Raw genomic sequence first — 21007 nt, 5'->3', positions numbered from 1 at the left:
ACCTTATCTTGTGGCTGTCAAGCAAATAAACAAATGCAAACGCTTCGAGCGGTTCCTGACATGACGTCACTCATCACCAATCCTCGATCACGCGGTCAACTTCTTTGGGCGTGGCCAAAGCGGGAACTTTAAAGCTCGATTTTGCAGCGAAAAAGTGGCGGAATCCAAAAATTTCTTTTAGAATACTTTTTTATGCATTAAAGAGATACGAAAACCACAAAAAACCTGTAGGCTGGATAGACACTTTAAGAACTGGAATCAACGCATTTGACATTCTTAGAGGAACATTGGTTTTATCCAAACTGTTTTCGCTCACGCTATCTAGTCTGCTTTGTAATCCACTTTATGTTCTTCTACTAATTATTTATTTCTCCCCTTGTCAGCTGTTTTTATGTATGTAAATACATGTCGATCAGGCTAAAAATAACATCTGCTGAAGTATAAAATAAGGAATATATATTTTCATGCTTTTAGTTGTCGACTCTATGACTATTTTGCTATGAGTACAATGTTTGTTTGGCTGTTTACATTGTGGGTACTGTTTGTATACAGCTATTTCAGTTAACGTTGTCCGGATCAAAGCTAAAAGACAAGACTGAAAGGCAGTATGGGTAGTAGAAGAGAGCAACTGCGCGTGCTGAATACTAAAATATATAGTGACACGACAAACGCGGATTTCCCCGTTTTCTTTCTCTTCAGACATGCGAAACAAGGGGGCTGAAGGGGCTTTTAGCCACACTGAATTTTAGAAGGATTTTCAAAAGTCAGAGCTAAGCGACAGTGAAAGTAAAGCTACAGAAAGGCCTCTTGAGAAGAATAACAAACTCGTGAATTCTCCACGTGCAAACTACAAATTTGTGCATTTAATGAAGCTTATATGCAAATTCAGTGTAGTGAATACCCAGAACGCCATACGGTATTGCCTTTTAGCTTTGAGCTTTGACCCGACAACGTTTATTGAAATAGCTGTATGTACGTTAGCAATGTGACTAACCAAGGATCTTGATGGTGCTGTTTTTGAGCCGGAAATTGTGAACTACAATCCAAGAAGATGGTGAAAAGAAGAAAAGAAGAAGATTGCGGAAATTCGAAGAGTTCTTGCCGAAAAAAATCTTACCTTGAAATTGCTTATTTTGAGACCCTTATCTTTTCCAAAAGATGCATGCTTTTTTCTAATAAAAGATCTAACCGTCGAACGTTTTGAAACGCTGATAAAATGTTTCCTTCGCATTGGGGGCTATTTAGATAATGCCAAATGTGTTAGGTTATCGACTGATCTCGCCCTTTAAAATTTTCCTCTCCAGAAGCTAGTGCGACTACGTATTGGTTTTGTTTAAGTTTTAGTAATAAACACATATGGCATGCACAGAGTCGTGATTCAATACTTTTTCCACTCTACCTTGGAAAACTGATGGTATCATTTGAATGAACTGATCTGTTATTAAATTTTGGAAATCCTCTTTGCGTTTTGTTTCTATTAACAAAGTCCAGCTGACGTATTTAAGAGTTTATGTTTATTTACAAACGGAGACGTTTTCATCTAGTTCTGTTTTTATGGCATAACACACTCAAACTATCATCCGTTATCACCAGAGTGTCTGCAATATTTTATTTTAAAAAGGAGGTTAAATTCAGGGGCGTACCTGCCTTAACGCGAAGTACGCAATTGCGTACCAGAATTTCCCATGTTTTTTTTTTTTACATGATTTTAATAGAACTTAATATAGAAGAAAAGTTGTGTAATTTCTCTACGGGTAGTGATGTTTTTTTTTTCTGAACTTTTTTCTGCACTTAAAACTTGAAAGTTTGTCAAGACAGCAGAGTTTTATTGGAGTCAGGTACCACTCATGTGGCGATTCAAGATTCACTTCATTCAACTTCAAATGTGTGTAAACTTGCAGAAATATGGTAACGAGAAACTCGAAGTTTGTGACAAAACTTACAAGAAGTGGTCACAAACGCGTTACATAGGTTGGCATTCGACTTAAAATCTTTTATCTGCCAACGTTTTCTTTTTCCTTTCTTCCTTCCTTTTTTGGGTTTTATCAGTTGCACTGCAGTGATACGGTTGTCTCTAATATCTACCTGCGTCAAGGTGATTCTGACTGGCCGAATGCGAGCCTTTTTGCTATTCCAGTGTCCACTAGAGCGGCCATTTAGCATCATGAAAAGGTCAGCCTCATGCGCTCAACTATGGAACTGAGCGGCTCTCCGCTCTGGCGCTTATGCATGCTTATAGAGACAATCCGTATTACAATGTCGGGCCGATCAGATTGTCTCTATAAGCATGCATAAGCGCCAGAGCGGAGAGCCGGTCAGTTCCCATAGTTGAGCGCATGTAGTCTTACTCCTTTCGTGATGCTAAATGGCCGCTCTAGTGGACACTGGAATAGCAAGAAGGCTGGCATTCGGCCAGTCAGAATCACTTCGACGCAGATAGATATTGGACTCCCGTATCACTGCAATGCACTGATAAAACCCAAAAAGGAAGGAATAAAGGAAAAAGAAAACGTTGGCAGATAAAGATTTTAAGTCAAATGCAACCTATGTCACGCGTTTGTGACCACTTCTTGTAAGTTTTGTCACAAACTTCAGTTTCTCGTTACCATATTTCTGCAAGTTTACAATGAAGTTGAATGAATTGAATCTTGAATCGCACTTGAGTGGCACCAGAGTCCACCAGGCACCAGAAAAAAAAAAACATCACTACGCGTAGAGAAATTACACGACTTTTCTTCTATATTATGTTCAATTAAATGTAAAAAAAAAGGGAAATTCTGGTACGCAATTGCGTACTTCGCGTGAAGGAAGGTACGCCCCTGAAATAACCATACGAGGATATTATGAGGGAACATTTAGAGTGTAAAAATGACGTCATACAAGTTACCATTGCAACGATACAGCTGTCTGAAAACAGCCCATTAAACAGACTTTTCGCATATCATCACAAAAACTAATTACCGGTAGGTGACAATTATTTTTCTCCCGTGTCAAAAGAAACCATAATTGTCTTTAACTTTTGGAGATGTGACAAAAACTGTATTGTGTAAATCGAGTTATTTTTGAAAAAGCTTTTTTCAGTTAAAAAAAAAATGCAAAGAATTATTTTCTCTTTAGGTATTGTTACGAGTTACTAGAAATCGTACAGTGTATCTAAGCGAGGTTTTCTGAAGTGCTTAGCAACGACAAAACAGAAGAGGTAACCAAAATCTACTTTATTTGACTAAAATTGTTCCGAAAAACAATATTTCGTCATCTATATTGGCCATGGTTCTTTACTCATTTACTTCAAAAGAGAAATTAAAGTCTTCAATCACGTGTGTTAGTGACGTGTTTAAAATCAATGAGCCTGACACCAAGAAATAATCAGTTGAAAACTGCTTTGTTTATTTGCTTTTTTGGTACACAACTAGATTACAGCTATATATTCATTTCTGCAGTTAATTTTAAGTTAGCAAATGCCGAGCCAGTGTGCGTTGCTTGGCTAGCGGCAAGACCATCGGTCGCACGACAAAGTCTTACTTTTATGGGTATGGTATGCATGTACTGATTAATTGTCGCTACAAGTTCTCCACGAATCGCGTGCTTGAAAAACATATTAATAGATTAATATTTTTTCGAAACGAGGCCGCAGCGCTAGGGATAAGATTTTTTTTTCGCTCGGGAGCTTCCGTGGAATCAAGTTTCGCGCGCTAGTTAAGGTCATATTTATGTATCTAACTGCAACAAACTAATGATATAATAGTCCGGCGGCATAGCTGAAAAATTGTGTCATTTTTGTTACTAATCTCATATTTTCCAGATCAATAGAGATATGCATGGTGATTAACTTCTGCTATAGAACCACTCTCAGGTTTCACCGTATTACCTGTAAATGGTGTTCTAGTTTTTTCTCGCTGAGACCCCCTGCGAAGACGTACGTCATCTTTTAGTAACTCAGGAATGACTCAATCATTTGTGCAAAAAGTGAAAATGTGGTATTAATTTAAACATTTACTTCTAAAAAATAAATTTTGATGTATTAATGAGCCATTCATACAAACAAATACAAAAACTAGTGGATAATTATGCGTGCAAAAATTGTATGCAAATTTGTTACTTGCCGGTTAATTGTCTTCCTTTGCCCGTGTTTTGGCAATATTATTTTCACAGTGGCATTTTAGCACAGGCAAAAGGGAAAATTGTTAACGGATTTTCAGTGACCAGCTGGTATTACTGGGCCGTTGTTTAAACTTTTTTTTTTCGCCAAGAACATACAAGCGAGAATAGTGAATTTCCAGCAAACTCGAAACTGAGCAACCGCGGTGCTGGATATTTCACCCTTGAAAAGGATTTGCAGAGTTTTATGAGACTAAAGTACTTCACAGACTTACCAGAGCCAGATGCAGGAGAGAGAATATCTGAGACGCGTTTGAGGCACAATGCCTCATGGGCTAAGTCATACCACGTACTACAATTTTTATTGCGAGAACTTAGTTTCGCGAAAATGGAAAGGGAATATTTCGATTCGCCGGACTTACCGTACTTTGGCCAAAAAATACGTTAAAAACCTAAAAATACAATAATTAAAAATCTTTAAAAATAAATTTTTCGCGATTCGCGGGATCTTTAATTTCGCGATTTGCGAAAATCGCGAAAATTAAGTCCTGCAAACATAAGTATCAATAAGGTAGTAAAAACTACCAATTCGAAACGCTTAACCAGGTGATATTGAAAAGCGCTCGAGATGTGGTATTGCTAGTACGATTGTAGGACAGAAAATGCTGTTTCTTTTAAGGGGGACAGGCCACTTAGGGGAAACGAATATTTCGTGCAAGCACCATGTAAGTCCGGGACAAACTGTGGTTATTGCTTGCGATCAGCCGCTCTTTGCTTTAGCAAAAACAGTCGAGTGGGCTCAGAAGAATCGTACATAGGAAGATAAGCTGGAAGTCATGCTTGGTGGTCTTCACATCGAGCAGGCGGCATTAAAGGCTTTCGGGACCTGGCTCGCTGGCAGTGGATGGGTTGAAGTTCTGTCACAAGCTAAGATCACTACAGCAGGAAAAGAGCGGAATCGCTTCTCAACTGTGCACATATTACGCGCACTAGGTGCTCTCTTAAGGAATCTGCAGCAAGTTTTTTTTATTCTTCAGAAACAGGAATGCAGGAAGTATGTGAAATCCGTTCAGAAGGGAAAAGAAGCTGATTCGATTTGCACGTGGAGAAGTAAGAAAGAAACCGCGATCCCTATACAAATTGAACTTATCCAAGAGGACGGCGGGGAGAATCCAAGTGTGTTGCTAAAGTGGATGGTATCTGGACCTGAACTAGCGAGGTTGGTCCTCAGACAGTTTGAACATAGTGACGAAGACAAGCACCCACATGCTGCCCCATCACGAGTACTTTTAGCCTGCGTTGCAGACGAAACTAAACCTCGGTATACTATACCGAGGTTTTGTGACACGTCCGGCTGCGACGCAGGCTAGAGTACTTTCAATGCAAGTTAAACAAGGTTCAAGGATCATTTCAGACCCCTGGTGTCAAAAATATAATAGAGGGGCTGGGCAATCTTTTGAGGAGACCAGTCAATTTGATCTAGGAAAGAAACAGCCGAAATTAAAGTCCCCTCCCGAGCAGATTGTCCATTGTTTACCAAACTAAAGGCAATAGTTGTTGCCAGTATCGCGGAGGCAACCTCGATAATCAACATCTTTATCTGAAAGAGGGACCAAGGTATCGCACCCAGAAGAATGGGACTGGACGTTCAGCGACGGATGGCGACGGATACGGCGCACACTGCCTGACGCTGCAATGTTCTGTCAAGAGTTCGTCCTATGTGGCTGCAAGACCAGCTGGAGCAACAATAGATGCGAGTGCTGTAAAAGGCTAATTTGCCTTGCACTTCACTGTGTCTGTGCGTGTCATAAAAAAATATTTAAGATAATAGTTTCCAGACATCATTTTGATCTAGAAAGACACAATATCTATAGCTATGTGTATGTCACTAGAGCCGCTAGCGGTGATAAGCTATATCAAGTCAGCAGTTATCTAGGTTGCTATATTAACACATGGAAATTTCAACATTGTACCTCTAAAGAGAAGTATTGAACACAAAAAACAACACAACAAACTTCATTTGCACCCTAAATTAAATTAAAATTTTAATACAAGATGAATAAAAATTAGATAGGACTAAGATAAAAAATAAGAACAAGAGACACAAGAAAAAAATAAGAAGTTTGCTTATATTATAATTTAGTGAAAATAAGCTGGAAAATGGAGTATAATTATGGACAGATTAACTAACAGAAAAAAGGAATTAAAGTGTGAATGATGAGTGATTTGTTGTTCAATTTCCTAATCTGAACTTGCAAACAATGTATAACTTGCATAATTAAGATGCGGTAACCATGGCGATGGCATTTTATTCCGTTGTACATCTCGGCAGGGCCGCTCTTGGCCATCCCTACACGCAAACATATCTATATCTCCCCTTAAACATGCAGAAAATCGCTTCCCACAGGTAGCTCATTTAAATGCAGTTTCCATGGAAACAGCGTCTCTGTCGAGGTGGTTCTATAGCTTAAAATGTTTACTTCGATAGTCTTTCGCTGGGTGCAAAATTTCAGCCTGGTAACAAGAAGTGCACAATTCAGCCGAAATTTTGAGCTATGCCGCCGGACTATAATGTTTTTACTTAATCACATAGGGATTCCCACTCTCCTAACAACTAGTAAGTAATCAAAAGAACAACCCATGCTTAATGTGTAATTTCAAGTAGCACAATGAAAATGCATTTTTTAATGCACACGAAGTGATAAAGTTTATCGGAAAAAGCTGTCGTATGATCCTGCGTCACGTGTTGCTTTCTTTGCCCTCTCAGTAGCGGATCCAGACCTTCAGATGAATGGGCGGAGGGGGGGGGGGGGGGGCGGGAGTGGGGTTGGTCGTCCAGACCCTGGAATAAGGTAAGGGGGGAGGGGTCTCGAAAATAATTTCTCTCGTCCCTCTGGACCTCACTTTGACCTTAAAATAAGGTGGGGCCTCTCTCATAGATCCACCACTGTCTATCATATTCAAAAAAGCTTTCCGGTCGTCTCAACGGTGTACCTTAGAAGCCTTAGTCGAAACCTACTTGGCGTATTATTTGTAACTGTTCTAATAAAACTACAATTTTCGATGCACTAGTACAAAATGAAAAAAAAAAAAATCGTAATACAAATGGATCCTAAGTAACTTCGAATTACTTCAGTTTACTGAACTACAGTTTTAGCGATTTTGTCGTCCATTCGAATTATGAGGTCACATGTACACTCAGGTCCGTTTTTTAATCCTCGGACGTACAAGAGAATTCACACTCCCTCTAGCTTATAAGGGGGGAGGGGGGGGGGGGGGTGGATGAAACCCTCCCCAGAGTTTTCGTTGTTTTCAAGGCGCAGCGAAATCATTTTGCCCTGAGAAGAAAGCCCGTAGCTTACTCTACATGTTGGCATAATTTTAATTGGGTGTGACATCATATGACGTCACGTGACGTCATTCGAGCCGCCATCTTGGATTTCAACATTTTCTTAGAAAGTCACAAAATAACGGACTTTGATGCAAAATCAAGCCAGAATGCTTATAGAATGTAAGAATAAAAATAAATCGTACAATTCTGTTTTAAAAAACAACTTGAAAAATGTTATAAATGACGATTTTTGGCCAAACCTGCTGGTAATTATGACGTTGCCACGGCAACGTCAAATATCATGGACACATGGTTGACATATCAAAATTTCTGCAAGGGATGGATTAACAGCTACTGAAAGTTTCAGCATTGTAGAGTAAATCATCTTTTCATACTTACGAAAAAACCTTACGTGAAGGGTACGTCCTTGTACGTCCGAGGGTTAACATTTTTTTTTTCAATGGCACCAATGGACCAATGTGCAAGGGGTATTGCTGGAACCCTTTCTCATCCCTATGGGAAGCTTAGGTAGCATGTTTAGAACACTATGCCTTTAGTAGATAGTCTCGAGCTTGTTTTACGAGTTAAGATGGCTGTCTGGTGGTTATGATGCCATATGACGTAGACTGACGTCGTAAAAATCAATATTATAAAGTAAATAAAGAAGGGAATGCCACAAATCACACTGTCATAAAATATTTCCGCCTATTTATCGCCTACTCATAGTTAAGAAATATCTCCGTCTTGTTTTATAACAGATTTAAACAGGGCTGTGCCTTCTTTATTTGTAAAATGTACTGTCACTTCAGAAGTATATTATTGTGTTTAAAAGAAAGTGAATCAGTATTAAACTGAACCAGTACCGAAGAAGGCGAAAAGAAATATATATTTTTTAAAAGGTAAGCTTTTCTGGAATCTGATATTTAGTATGATAGTTTTGATACTCCTTAATGCACTTTTTCTTTTAACTTCTTGTTCACATTAAGGAAAAAAATCGTAGTGGCTTAGGGCTTACAATAAAACCGTTTTTGGTTAATTCATCCTACGTATACACGCTTGTTTTGGTAATACCGTAAAATTCAGGTTATAAGCCCCCCCGGTTATAGGCCCATCATCATGGAAACAAAAAAATACATCCGATTATAAGCCCCCCGGATATAAGCCCCCCTCTACCGGACGACAGTACTAAATAGGGCTAAGTGTTACTTTATTATGCGTTTTTAACTGAAAAAACGTATTTCCATCAACACTCCCGTGGTTCGTTTCGAAACGTTTTTTTCATTCCTCTTATAAGCCCTCCCGGATATAAGCCCCTCCGCTTATAAGCCCACCGAAAACCCCTTACGAAGTTGTATAAGCCCAGGGCTTATAACCGGAATTCTACGGTATACAATTAGTTGATAAAATTCAATTGAACTGAATTGAATTAACTGGAGTGAGGAAACGACCTTTTTACCGTGCCCTTTGTTTAGTAAAAAGAGTCGTACTCTAGAAATGTTTAAAGCTTTTTTTTTTAAAGTCACAAAGGACATGAGTTGTTAATTGTTTATTAAAATTAATCACCCTATTTTAAAAGCGATAGTATTTCTACCCAGCGTTAAAAAGAAAAGCCTCATAGTTTTAATACGCGAATTATGATGCCGCAAATGAAAGTTAATAACAAACCACACTTGAATCCTCGCTGTGGCTACAGTGATGTTTCCCCCACCCGAGATGAGGACAGTCTTCAAGTGATGTCTCTGATCCTTGGCAATGTACATGATCCAAAAAGATAGGACCAGTACCCTGGCCGTATGCTGCACTACCAGATTGGGAAGACACACCTGAGTAGCCAAACTGTCGGCACGCCACATTAGCATCATTGCTATCCCAGTGATCATCGCAAATTGTGCCCCAGATCCCGTTTAGGCATACTTCCACGCGACCATAGTTAGCCCCGCCATTTGCTAAGCGAATGGATGTACATTTCACGCTGGCGTCTCGGCTATGGGTGCAATCATGTTTTCCCCATCCACGGTGTCTGCAGTCGTAAATATGCGACTCGCTTCCCGAGCATGCCAAGTCATCCATCCATATCGGCCCGGATCCCTGACCATGAGTGGCGCCGCCGTAAGCTTGTGAAGCTTTTTCGAAGCCAAGCTGCCTGCACACCACGTTAGCATCATTAATATCCCAGGCATCGTCACAAATCGAGCCCCATTGACCAGCATAGAATATTTCAACTCGTCCAGCTGATGGCGAATTGCCGTATAAGCGAAGAGTTCCATCTGTCACAGCTAAGTTATAAGAAAGGAGTGCCATCAGTCAATCAATCAATCAATCAACCAATCTGTATATAAAAAAAAAAACGAAACAGAAAGAGGGTAGAACTGTCTTTTTTGGGATATTCCTTGGTTAAAACTGTTTTTTATTTAATCCGACGTTTGGACTAGTTTCACTAGTCTTCCTCAGGTTTGATGTAAAATGATATTGTCAATTTGGCGGATCATAGAGTTGTTTAGCTTGGTTTACCACACACTTAAGGCGCGTTTACACGGTAGAGAAATTTGGACACGGACCCGTCGCAAAAATGGTCCGGACCGACCACTTTTGTAGAGAAACAGTGAATTCAAAACGGGGCCATAGGCGCCTATGGCCCCGTTTTGATTTGACTGTTTCTCTACAAAAGTGGTCGGGTCCGGACCATTTTTGCGACGGGTCCGTACCCATATTTCTCTACCGTGTAAACGCGCCTTTAGATATATCATTATCATTGCCCGACGTGTAAGTCATGTCAAAATGCGCGGGAAATGCAGTCTAAGGCCCATCAAGTACTTTTACTTTTGTGCTAGTTCATTGTCTATTATTGTTCATTTCACGATCAAAAAAGTGTTTAGGATTGGTTTCCATGTTTTAACGTGGTCAACATTGTCAATCACTCTCATTTCGCGATGTTTCTCCTGTAGCGACTCAATTCCTTCGAAAAATCTTTCTTTGTTTTAACCTTCTCTCCCTGGTTACGATCTCTGCTTTTTCTCAGTTAACACCACTTTGACACTCCACGGTGTGACGTGGCAGGCCCCCAACGTCTTTGGCCATCCGTTCCTCCGCTTCCCTCTGCAAAGGTCTTCGTTTGTTATTCTAACTTTGTCCATATGTTCTTTCTTTCTTGTCCAGAAAAGGCACCACAACTCTCCTACATACATAGTACTCCGGCAGGTACAAGGAATCTTGTACACAACGCATTCCTGTCTATCACCAAGCGGCTCTCAATCTTTCTTCCAGGTTTGAAAGCAACTCACTATTTTTCAAAATTATGTTTCTTTGGTTTAAACAATATAAGGCTCTACGCGTGTTTTAAGTTAACTGAATACAGTGAAAAACATATTTGTGTTTTTTTTTACATATATACACCTATGTAACACGTGTTTACGTTTCCCCAATGTGTCTGGTATTATATACAGCTAATTCAAAAAAAAGGTTGTCGGAAAGAAGCACAAAAGTGCACACGACAAGGCGTGTGCTGAATACTTATAAGATGGTGACACGACAAACGCGAAATTTCACGTTTTTTTTTTCTTCAGACATGTGAAAACAAGGTACTTTTAGTCATGCTGAATTTTAGAAGGCATACAGCGAATGCAAATGTGGCGGACCACTCGGTAGGTGCCTGGGACGAGCTGCATGAAAGCGAGGCTAGTTAGGCTTCGGTGTTTTGTTTTGACATGCTTTCCTACAAAAGTCTTGCTAGTTCGTCGATCTGGTGTGTTTCTTAATTCGCTGCGCCTACGAGTTGCTATGATTCTGAATGCCACGAGAAGTGATAGAAGTGTTAACCGTTTGGCTTTAAGGGAAAAGTGGATCAATGTAATTTGTTGAGACGAAAGAAACGAGTTCACGATCGCCGCGAGAACTATTGAGGTTTGTTCGGTACATTTCAGGTTAGAAGATCTTAAAAAATCGTTTAAATGATGAGGTAATGTGGTTTCTGGTGGTCTTTTAGCACGAGTTGCATGGCCAGTACCTTCTCCAAGGTAAAGAAAAGCTCCACTTCCAAGACATCCTCTGCCTTAAAGTTGTTCACTCGCATGCCGGAATCACAGGAAACAAATACTAACCAAGTAAATGAAATTCAACTGCCTCCATAGTTAAAGCTAGTGAAAGCATTGACCCGAATAAGAACGACTTGGAGCTAAATGTGATCGCTTACACATTTTCTAAGATCTTCTTACCTGAAATGTAATGAACAAATTTATAAGCTCCATGAACAAATTTATAATGAAAAGTTCCTTCGGCGATCGTGAACTCCTTTCCTTCGTCTGATTTCCACTCAAAGTTGAAAGGAGAAACTGGCAAAAAAACATTTCTCTGCTGTGGAAGATTCTCTTCCTTCAGGTAGCATTAACGAACCCAACAGCTGGCGGGGAAGGTTGAAATTTAACAGGCCATATCAACCACGAAGCAAGGCTTTTTTGGAAAAGCATTGTCAAAACAAAACATTGAGGCCTAACTAACCTCGCTTTCATGCGACTCGTTCCAGGCACTGACTGAGTGGTCCGTCATATTTGCATTCGGTGTTTACGACAGAAAAAGTAAAGCTACAGAAAAAGGCCTCCTGAGAGGAAAAACAAAATCTTCACATGCAAAAATACAAACGTGTACATTTCCTCTGGGCCAATTTGCAAAATTTCAGTGAATAATTTTTCGGTCTTGTCGCGTGCACTTTTGAGCTTTTTTTTTCGACAACCTTTCTTGAATTAGCTGTCACGCAGCGTTAATTGTGCTTCGCGACCTTCTTCTCTAAACTGTACATTATTTCGTGATGCCTTCTTGTTTTGGTTTTTAGCAAGGACAGGGTGCAACCTCTGAAATAGAGAGCTTGCATGCATCGGAAAATTGGAGTTTCCTAAAGGCCTTTAGATGTGTTTTAACACCAAAAAGAAGCAAAGCTATGTTTTTGACAACAAAAGCGCAAATAAAATTGTCGGAAAAAGCCAAATTATGCTAGCAATTCTTCTTTTCAAAAAAGTGCCCCAAAAATGCATGTTAAGCCGAATTATGCCGAGTCGAGGCCTACAATATCATTTTACATCAAACCTGGGAAAGACTAGTGAATCTAGGTGAAATGCCGGATTTAAAAAAATGGTTCGCATTTTATTTTAGAGAAAATAATGAGAGTTGAAAGTTTCAGGAATACGAATTTAGATATTGTTTATTTTCTTAGTGACGATTTTTGGTGAATTTTTGCGACTGAGCGTAAGCCGTCATTTTCTTTAACTTATTTGGTTTTAAGAAGCATCATACCTCGGTAAGTAGCTGTAAATCCCTCGTTGCTTCCGTCTGAACCATCGGATGTAAACCTCACATAAAGATTGTTGGAAGAGCTTTCAATGAGTGCTGGAAGAGAAGATCCACTAAATCGTCCAAAAAGGGGGGAAGACGTGGATCCTCCATCGTACACATCAACGAAGTCGGCAGATGCTTCGGTGTCGAAGGTAAAAAAAGCAAGTTCTAGAATTGCATTTGAAGATATATCCCATTGGCAATCCAAATTAGAGCCATAAGTCGAGGTACTTGAAAGAATGATTCCTTTCGCGTTGGTGTCACTCAACACTAAATTGGAACCGCAAGAACTCGTAACCGTCACCACAGGTGCTGTTAAAAGATAACAAAAATGACTTTATCTTTTTGCAGTTTTATGTAAATGTTGCTGTTCAATTTTACTCTGGGCACAATTTCGTACATTCGTTTGTTTCATGCATATTCATAGTTAGTCGTAATTAGGGGAGCGCGTTTGACATATGATCGATACCACCTGGAAAAAGAAAGCTAAGTGGTGGCTAAGGAACACGATTGTCAGTGTACTATATGCCTCAATAGGGATGAAGAGGATGAAAGAGATGGGTAGCTTGTTGTGCAAATTTATGGAGAAAAGATTGCGTGACGAGCCATTGCGTAGATGAGATGAGTGAATTTGACAGCATAAATTGCAATTTGTCTTTTATTTAAAGGGGCTCAATAAACTGCGAAAAAAATGTAGACTGTAGCAATCCTTGATAGGATTCTGGAGAATTTGTTGTTGCGATCATTCTATCTTATCGTAATCTAATCTCTCTGAACAAGCCATTCAAGCGATAAAATTTGAATAACGGACGAGACCATCATTTGACATCACACGAGTTATGATCATTTGTTTTCACACGAGTTACGGTGGCAACTGTGTGTGAAAGGAGATAAACCTCAAATAATGAACAGAATAGCAGAAGCTCATTGAGACCAGAATTAATGTAAAACAAACTGAAGTCGCTCCTTGCACTTTCTTGTGACGTTCACAAAGCAGAAACAAGCCTCAAATACACGAGCAAACAATAATAATTTCCGTCGCTACATGTAGAATGAGAATTATGCGCAAACAAAACAATCATTTTCTCCGGCGACTAGAATTGTTTTGTTTGGAGCTATACTACTTCTAAATCTCTACAAAGATCTAGAAATACTTTCGATTTTATTTGAAATTCCAGCAATTACTTTAAAAATACAAGGTTACTACATGCATGCATAGCATTTATACAAGAGTATGCTAACAGTCCGCTTATACGGACAATGATTTCCTTATGTCTTGGAATAACAAATCACAAATTCAAAAAAAGGAAAAAATAGTTTAAATTCCTTATTCTAACTGCTATTTGCATCGAATGATAAGCATTTGTAAGGTATACAATCCTTGTGTGACTAAAAACATGCACATCTATGCTTCTCCCATGCGTTAAGTTATCCTTTTTTACCTAAACCCACAAGTCAGGGGGGGGGGAGGGGGAGGGGGATAGAAACGAGGTCTGGGGCCAAGTAGCAATGTTCTAACAAATTGCAACGCGATCAATTCACGATGTTGTCAGCGGTTTTTGGACGATGTTGCAGCAAGCCATCTTTCCTGCGAAATGGAAGCTATGGCAACCACGACTAGGATACCGTGGAATCACGTACTGTAAAGGAGTGAAAACTACCTTTGCTAAAAATCTAAAAGCAGTGTGTTTATCCGAAAATTTCGTCATCGTCATGTAGTTATGAAAACGCAGAATTTTGTGATGTCGTGCTACTTTTTAGCGCTGAAATGGAAATAATTGTACCACCATTTTAAACTCACATGGGGATTGCAAATGAGGTAAAACAAAGACCAACCAAGTCAACAAACAACCTCGTAACAAAGCGAAAACAAGAGCTCCGACCTGCACGGGAATATATTTATTAACATTTCCGTGATGGTTTTATTTCATAACAAACACCACTTGTTGTCAACAAGAACCTTTCCGGAGACGTTTTCGTTGCTTTAGAGACAATACTTAAAAAAACCTTTTTACTACTATTAACTAGTGGTACCTATCGGTAGAAATGCCAATGAGTACAACGGGAGAGAAGAAGGGAGGATAATCAGGAAAAAAAACTATGTAAATGTTTGGCTGAAAGTACGCTTTATGATTCTGGTCCGATCAATAAACATTTCGCGTTTTCTTTGAAAATCTTGAATGTTTCTGGAATAAAATGCGATTTTGTAAAGGCTAAATGAGAAAGGAGTTCTACATGATACCAAAGTAGTGAAGATTTAGTGAGAAATTTTGTAAAATCCATGTTATTTGAGAGTTTCAAGCCATTGTTGTTTGATGCCGCTATTTTGGAAAGGTTTCCGCTGTTTTAAAGTCCTAGAGGTCTTAATCAAAGTGGCTATGAGCCACTGAACTCGGAAAATAAATTACGAACAAAAAGCAAACATTTACAAAATTTGCCAAAACAAATCAATTCAAACTTCCCACACTGCAGTTAAATCCACTCAACACATAAGTATCCAAAAAATTTGAGGTTTTAAAAGGAAAATCCCTGGTCGGACAAGTTTATGGCCAAAGATGGAACAAGTTTTTTTTATTATACTACCACCGTTCCGAGAATAATTCATCACGCACAATGTGTGACGTTTCAAATGTCACGTTGTTTTGTTGCAGCTTTTAGGAAAATTAAACGCCCGGTTGCCCGAGAAAAAAACGCCGGACAATCCAGGAAAAACATGAAGTATAGGGCATTTATTTTCTAAATGAGAAACGAAAAAAAAACTCTAAATAGCTCTCTTCTGATCCATGAAATCACCACAAAACCAAATCCCTTTCCGTGTGTTTTCTCAGCCAGACCTAACTTAATTACGCATGCAAATTTGTATGACTTCGAAATTTTCGAAGCTTTCGAATGCATTTCTTGCCTTCATCTTAAATGAAATTAAATTCTAAACAAAGTTTAATTCAAGTTTCTTTCGTATTTCAATGTCTCTAGTTCGGGAATTTTGGCTTTTTGAATCGAACAGATTTGAAACCTCTTTGTTATCCGGAGACGGATCTTGTCTGGGAATTTTAGTTGCCAATGCATCATGCACGTGCTGAACAAATCAGTAGCGCGCTGATTGGCCAAACTACAACAAAGTGTGCACGTGCTGAACAGATTCTAGGCTAAAAACATCAGACATTGTGTCGTCATGATCTACCTTACATTACATTACATTACTTACATTACTCTAGTACATTTTGGAGTGTTTGTGAGATTTTTTTTGCACATAAAAATCTTTTCGCGGCTCTATGATCTGCCGCCTCGTCAGGCCTTCTGGTCTTCCAGAAGGCCTGACTCATTGGCAATAAGTAACCGAACTCTCCCACTGGACCCATGTTGTTGTTTTGTTTCTTTTATAAAAAAAGAGGAGGCGCTCATGCGCCTTAGAGACATCCGCTGACTATCGCCCCGATGATTGGTTTGCAGTTGTGAGAACATTGGTCAGATTTCATTTCAGAGAATGTATAGGAAGTCCCCCCCCCCCCCAGCTGCAAATCAACTCTGGTTCCCTGGATTATTACCCTGTAATCCTTTCAGTGTGATTTTCGGTATTTTTTGACTTTGGGCACAACTTTCAGCCATTTCTTTAACCCTATTCAGACCGGGCTTTTTTTGACCTTCCCCCCTATGTAACTTCCAGAATATTTAAGCAATCACAATGAACTTATAGGATGTATTGTACAGTACCGCCTGAAATCATATGCACATCAGCCGCGGGTTTCACGAGGTGGACGCGCGGTAGTCTATGAGCCAATTCGTAAAAAGTGGCTGGAAAAGCAATTTCGTAGCACTCCCAACCGAACAAAGTTTCCTTGGTACCAAATTAAAGCTAAGGGCCTAGTGTTTTCTATTCAACTTGTTTTCAGCCGCGAAAATGGAGCTTGAAGGAGAAAATGAGAGGTTTTTATCAGGGTGTGGGTGGGGATAACTTTAGAACATTCAGGTCGGTATATTATAACAAGGCCCATATCTCCCACCTCATTACACCAAACTTTACTAAACTTGGAGAGATTAAACAATCGATCATACTCTTTAACATAAGATGTTTTTTTTTAATTAATTAACTGTCACCATAGAGACAGTTGCTAAGGCATATTTAATAAAACAATGACACTTAAAATCCTGAGTTTCCGAATGGAAGTTAAATGGTCACGCTTTTAATAAAAGTTGTTATAGCGCAATGAAAGCTATAATTGGAAGAAATGTACAAACTTAACTTCTCTCCGAGTTAAAAATCCCTCAGTTAGCAAATATTTTCTTGCATTTTGAGAGATTTAGTACCTTAGCAACCATTTGTTTACATGTAGACTTTTGAACAGCTGGGACGTAAAAGTAGTACGATGAGCTGAAATATAGCAGTATTTAAAAAATTATTGCTGTTTAGGTGATCAGGGGTCATAATATAAGTTGAAAATACGGTTGTATATCCCTTTAAAATGTTAAAATTAAATTTTCGGCAACTTTTCTGTTGCCTTCATCAGAATGAAATTACTAAAAGAATAAATTTAAAAGTTTAAAACTTGTGACGGTCCCTAAGGGATACAATTAGCGTCAAATACGCTTAAGGGAAAGGCTGGCGTTCATTAACAGCTTCGGTGTTCACAGTGGAATGCAAAGATTTTAAAAAAATAAGCTTTTGTTTGGGCTGCACACGCTTCGTTCCAGTATTTCTACATAGTGTGGATGAATGTCATGTCCAGTGGTCTCCGAGTGCTGTTTTATTGCAGACTTGATTTTTAACTTGATTTTTAACCTTGTAATTAGTTTTATTTGAAGACTTCCCTGAAAACGACGTCATGTAACGGGAGCCTCCTCTTGAAAGATCATTTTATTTTTGTTAGACTCATTATTGGGTCGAGTGCCAGGTTAATGCTCTGCCCCTCAAGAGTTCTAGGATCGTTTACTTTCGCAAATGTATACAAAAGGACACGATTTGCATTCCACTTTATTTACGATGCCAGTAACTAGGTTTTCATGTGGCTGTTCTTTGGGTTTTCTGAGCACATCACCAAAATCAGAGAATTCGCTGATTTTGTAACCAATCGCACGATTAAAAGTAAAAAGAGAGCAATTGATCTTCAAAACACATTTTTCACGGGTGACTGTCGAGTATAGTAAAATGTTATACTGTATATTATACATGTAAACAGATAATTACGATTGCAAAAGTTCCCACTGTTTTTTTTTTACATTATTCTGTATCTTCAATAACATTATTATGTAATTATCTAATGAGATTATTGGTGATTATATTTGAATAAGATAACACATTTTTTTTTTGCAGCATCAATAGTGCATGCCATTTGCACAATGTTCGAATATCATTTCCTTGACTGTGTGTTTCGTTTCGAGGGTTTCGAGTGCCTTTGCTGTTGTTTATAAGCTTTGAATATCTCGTATGTACAATGTAGCGACTTGAACCATATTGCCTGCTGCACAGTGGCTCTACTGTTGTACACAATAATGACTGAACTAAATATTCCTCAAAGAAAACGTGCTCGATCAGTCAATGGTAGTAAACCAAACTGAGGTAAATGCCTTTGCCACGTTAGAAATGTAAATGGCAGTCTGTGTGTAATGATAAGACATATATAGAAATCATTTGAAACCTGTGGAAATCAGGAAAGATGAAGTGTTTAGAGTAATGGAAGGATGTTAGAGCGAAGGTCCTAAGGGAGGATATCACAAGAGGTGCTATTGGCCATGCACAAATAAAGACCACGCGACAAAAGCTGATAGAAAAAAGTGAAACTCTCCTCTTAACCAGCAACACACGAAGAAGTGACCAATGAGCCCATGCAAAAGCGCGTCTGTCAATTTAGTAATCTTGGTAACAAATCCTGACAAATGCCACCCTCGACACCCTCGCCAAACTGAAGCTGTAAACGTCTACAAATGCAGCGAAATCAAAAGCCGCGGAGACAGGAGGTGGGGATGAAATTCTCAAGGCAGACATGTCATGGTTGTGATTCAGGCAATGACATATCTACCAGACAATTTCTGTGCATATAGTGCTAGTAGCTGAAAGAGGTCTTGATAGAATCACTTCATTAGCAGGAAACGATGGAATAAAAATTGACTTTGTTGGGGATCAGTACCCTGTAATTTCAATCAAAAATGCTGAAAGAAGCAAGCGCAGTCGGGATGGACAGACTGTGGAGATTAGTAGCTCACAGCAACGTTGCTCACGACAATGGAAGAAATTTCTGAGCACTGGGAAGACTTGCCTGCTTCATTTCCTTGCTTGTGAATGAGCAAGACATTCGTATTCTCACAAGCTAGAAGGACGTGTTGTGTACGTCACAGACGGCTCCTTGTGTACAAGACTTACGAGAAGCGATGGTCGTGTGTTGTCAACGGGAGTCCCAGAGCTTTATACCGGGCAGGAAGAACTGGGATGTTTTTGCACGTTCTGGATGCCTTTACAATGGCCATCGACAATTGAGTATTTACTTTTCTGATGCAGACGTGGAAGTGCTGGCAAGCAATCATCAAACAAACATCCCAGCAAGAATTGCCATCGTAAGTAGGACTCAGAATCATTCTCGAATCGTGGACATTACCAGTGTTTGCAATCAGTTAGGGGAAGTGGTATGTGAAGTGCTTCCGGGTCTTCATGCACTGACTGGCTGAGATTCGGTTCGTGCCTTCTCCGGCAAACGGAAAATGAAAGCTTTTAAGCTAGCTAAGGAAATAACAAACTACGAGAACTAGTTCTTCCCCCTGGCCACAATAATGTACCTGTGAGGGAAGAACATGCAGCAGCAGTTGTTGAAGAACTTGTGTGCTTTTTGTATGGAATGGCAGGGAAAGATGTTAATCAAGTTAGATACCACTTATTCTGCAAAATGAAGAATTACAGTCGCACCACCTCCCACCACTGAATGTCTGCCCTCAAGAAACATATACAGCAACCTTACAGGCTTATGTTTGGAGAAATGCTTTGGAGGCAAACCCGACAGCCCATAGTTCGGTTGGTAACGGATGATATATAAAAGGACCTGAGGTGGTGATGGAGCTGGTTTGTTGTGGCTGCAAGGTACAGTGCCGAAGTCTGCGCTGATCCTGTACAAGAAGTGGTATGCCTTGCAGAGATGCATGTCTTTGCGAGGACAGTAGTTGCACCAACTGGTCAAGCAAGGAGGACATAGATGGGGATAAGAGCGACCCCGAAGATACTGACTTTTTATTAGTTAATACGTAGAATTAATATGTGTAGGTAAACACATTTTTTTAGAATTTGCGACTTTATTGGAAAGTTTCAAATTTTCTTCTTTATGTAGTATTTTTCAAATATTGTGATTCTTTATACATATCATGGTTAGTTCTTTTTTTTTTTCAGGACCTGCATTGATAGCATTTTTTTTTCTTAAAAATGGTGCAGAAATCTTGTTTAAATGTGTTTTAATTATAATTATTGTTAACATTTTTATTGTTATTGATATTGTTATTGTTATCGTTATTATTATTGTTATTGTTATTATTATTATTATTACTATTACTGTTATCATTATTATTATTACTTTCTAAGTGTAAAAGAATGATTAGAGCCATTGGAGGCATTATCAATAGCATTTTGTATTTACCATCATTTCTGTCGTTTTGTTTGAATAGGAATGTGTTAGCGGTTTCTTCATTTTTTAACAGTTTCCTTATTTCTTCATGTTTCGTGGAGTTTAGGAACATATATAAACTCAAAACAGAGATGGGTTTGTGAAGTTGATATTCCAGCTATTCGTGAAGTACAGTATACTCACCATTGCGTATGGTAATAAAGAACAACGTTTCCAATAACCTTGCCTAGCAATCTTTGCCATAGTGACATAACTGGTACAAAAACGGCCACATTTCATTCTAGCACAATATATTTCACTACATTTATTTCATAACCGCTGTACTTGCTGGATATAACCGTGCAGTGTGCTTGACAGTGTGCATACTGTACACAAAGGTCTGCATGTAAACAAATGGTTGCTAAGGTATTAAGTACCTCAAAATGCAAGAAAATACTTGCTAATTCCGAAATTCTACACCCGGAGAGTAGTTTAGTTTGTACATTATTACATTATTATTCATTATTATTCATTGTTATTATCTATTTTAAACCTTTATTGCGCTAATACAGCTTTTATTAAAAACGCAGCCATTTAACTTTCATTCTGAAACTCAGGATTTGAATTGTCGTTGTTTCATTAAATAGGCCTTAGCAACGGCCTCTATGGCGTCCACTAA

General features: G+C 39.0%; 1 protein-coding gene across 3 annotated transcripts in view; it reads right to left on the bottom strand.

The window, feature by feature from the left end:
* Positions 1-8960: 8960 nt before the first annotated feature.
* The window catches only part of LOC144665191 (uncharacterized), a 53978-nt gene continuing 41931 nt past the window's right edge, over positions 8961-21007 (bottom strand). For all 3 annotated transcript variants that reach the window (XM_078526375.1, XM_078526376.1, XM_078526377.1), the window contains 2 exons: positions 12713-13063; positions 8961-9705 (listed from right to left, as the gene is read on the bottom strand). In XM_078526375.1, coding sequence (XP_078382501.1) covers positions 9083-9705; positions 12713-13063 — 974 coding nt within the window. In that variant the 3' untranslated portion in view covers positions 8961-9082. The remainder of the gene's footprint in view (positions 9706-12712; positions 13064-21007) is intronic.

The sequence above is a fragment of the Oculina patagonica genome, chromosome 9 (assembly GCF_052425735.1).
Source record: "Oculina patagonica isolate OP01 chromosome 9, crgOcupat, whole genome shotgun sequence".
Classification (NCBI taxonomy): domain Eukaryota; kingdom Metazoa; phylum Cnidaria; class Anthozoa; order Scleractinia; family Oculinidae; genus Oculina; species Oculina patagonica.
This window is presented reverse-complemented; position numbering and strand designations above follow the sequence as displayed.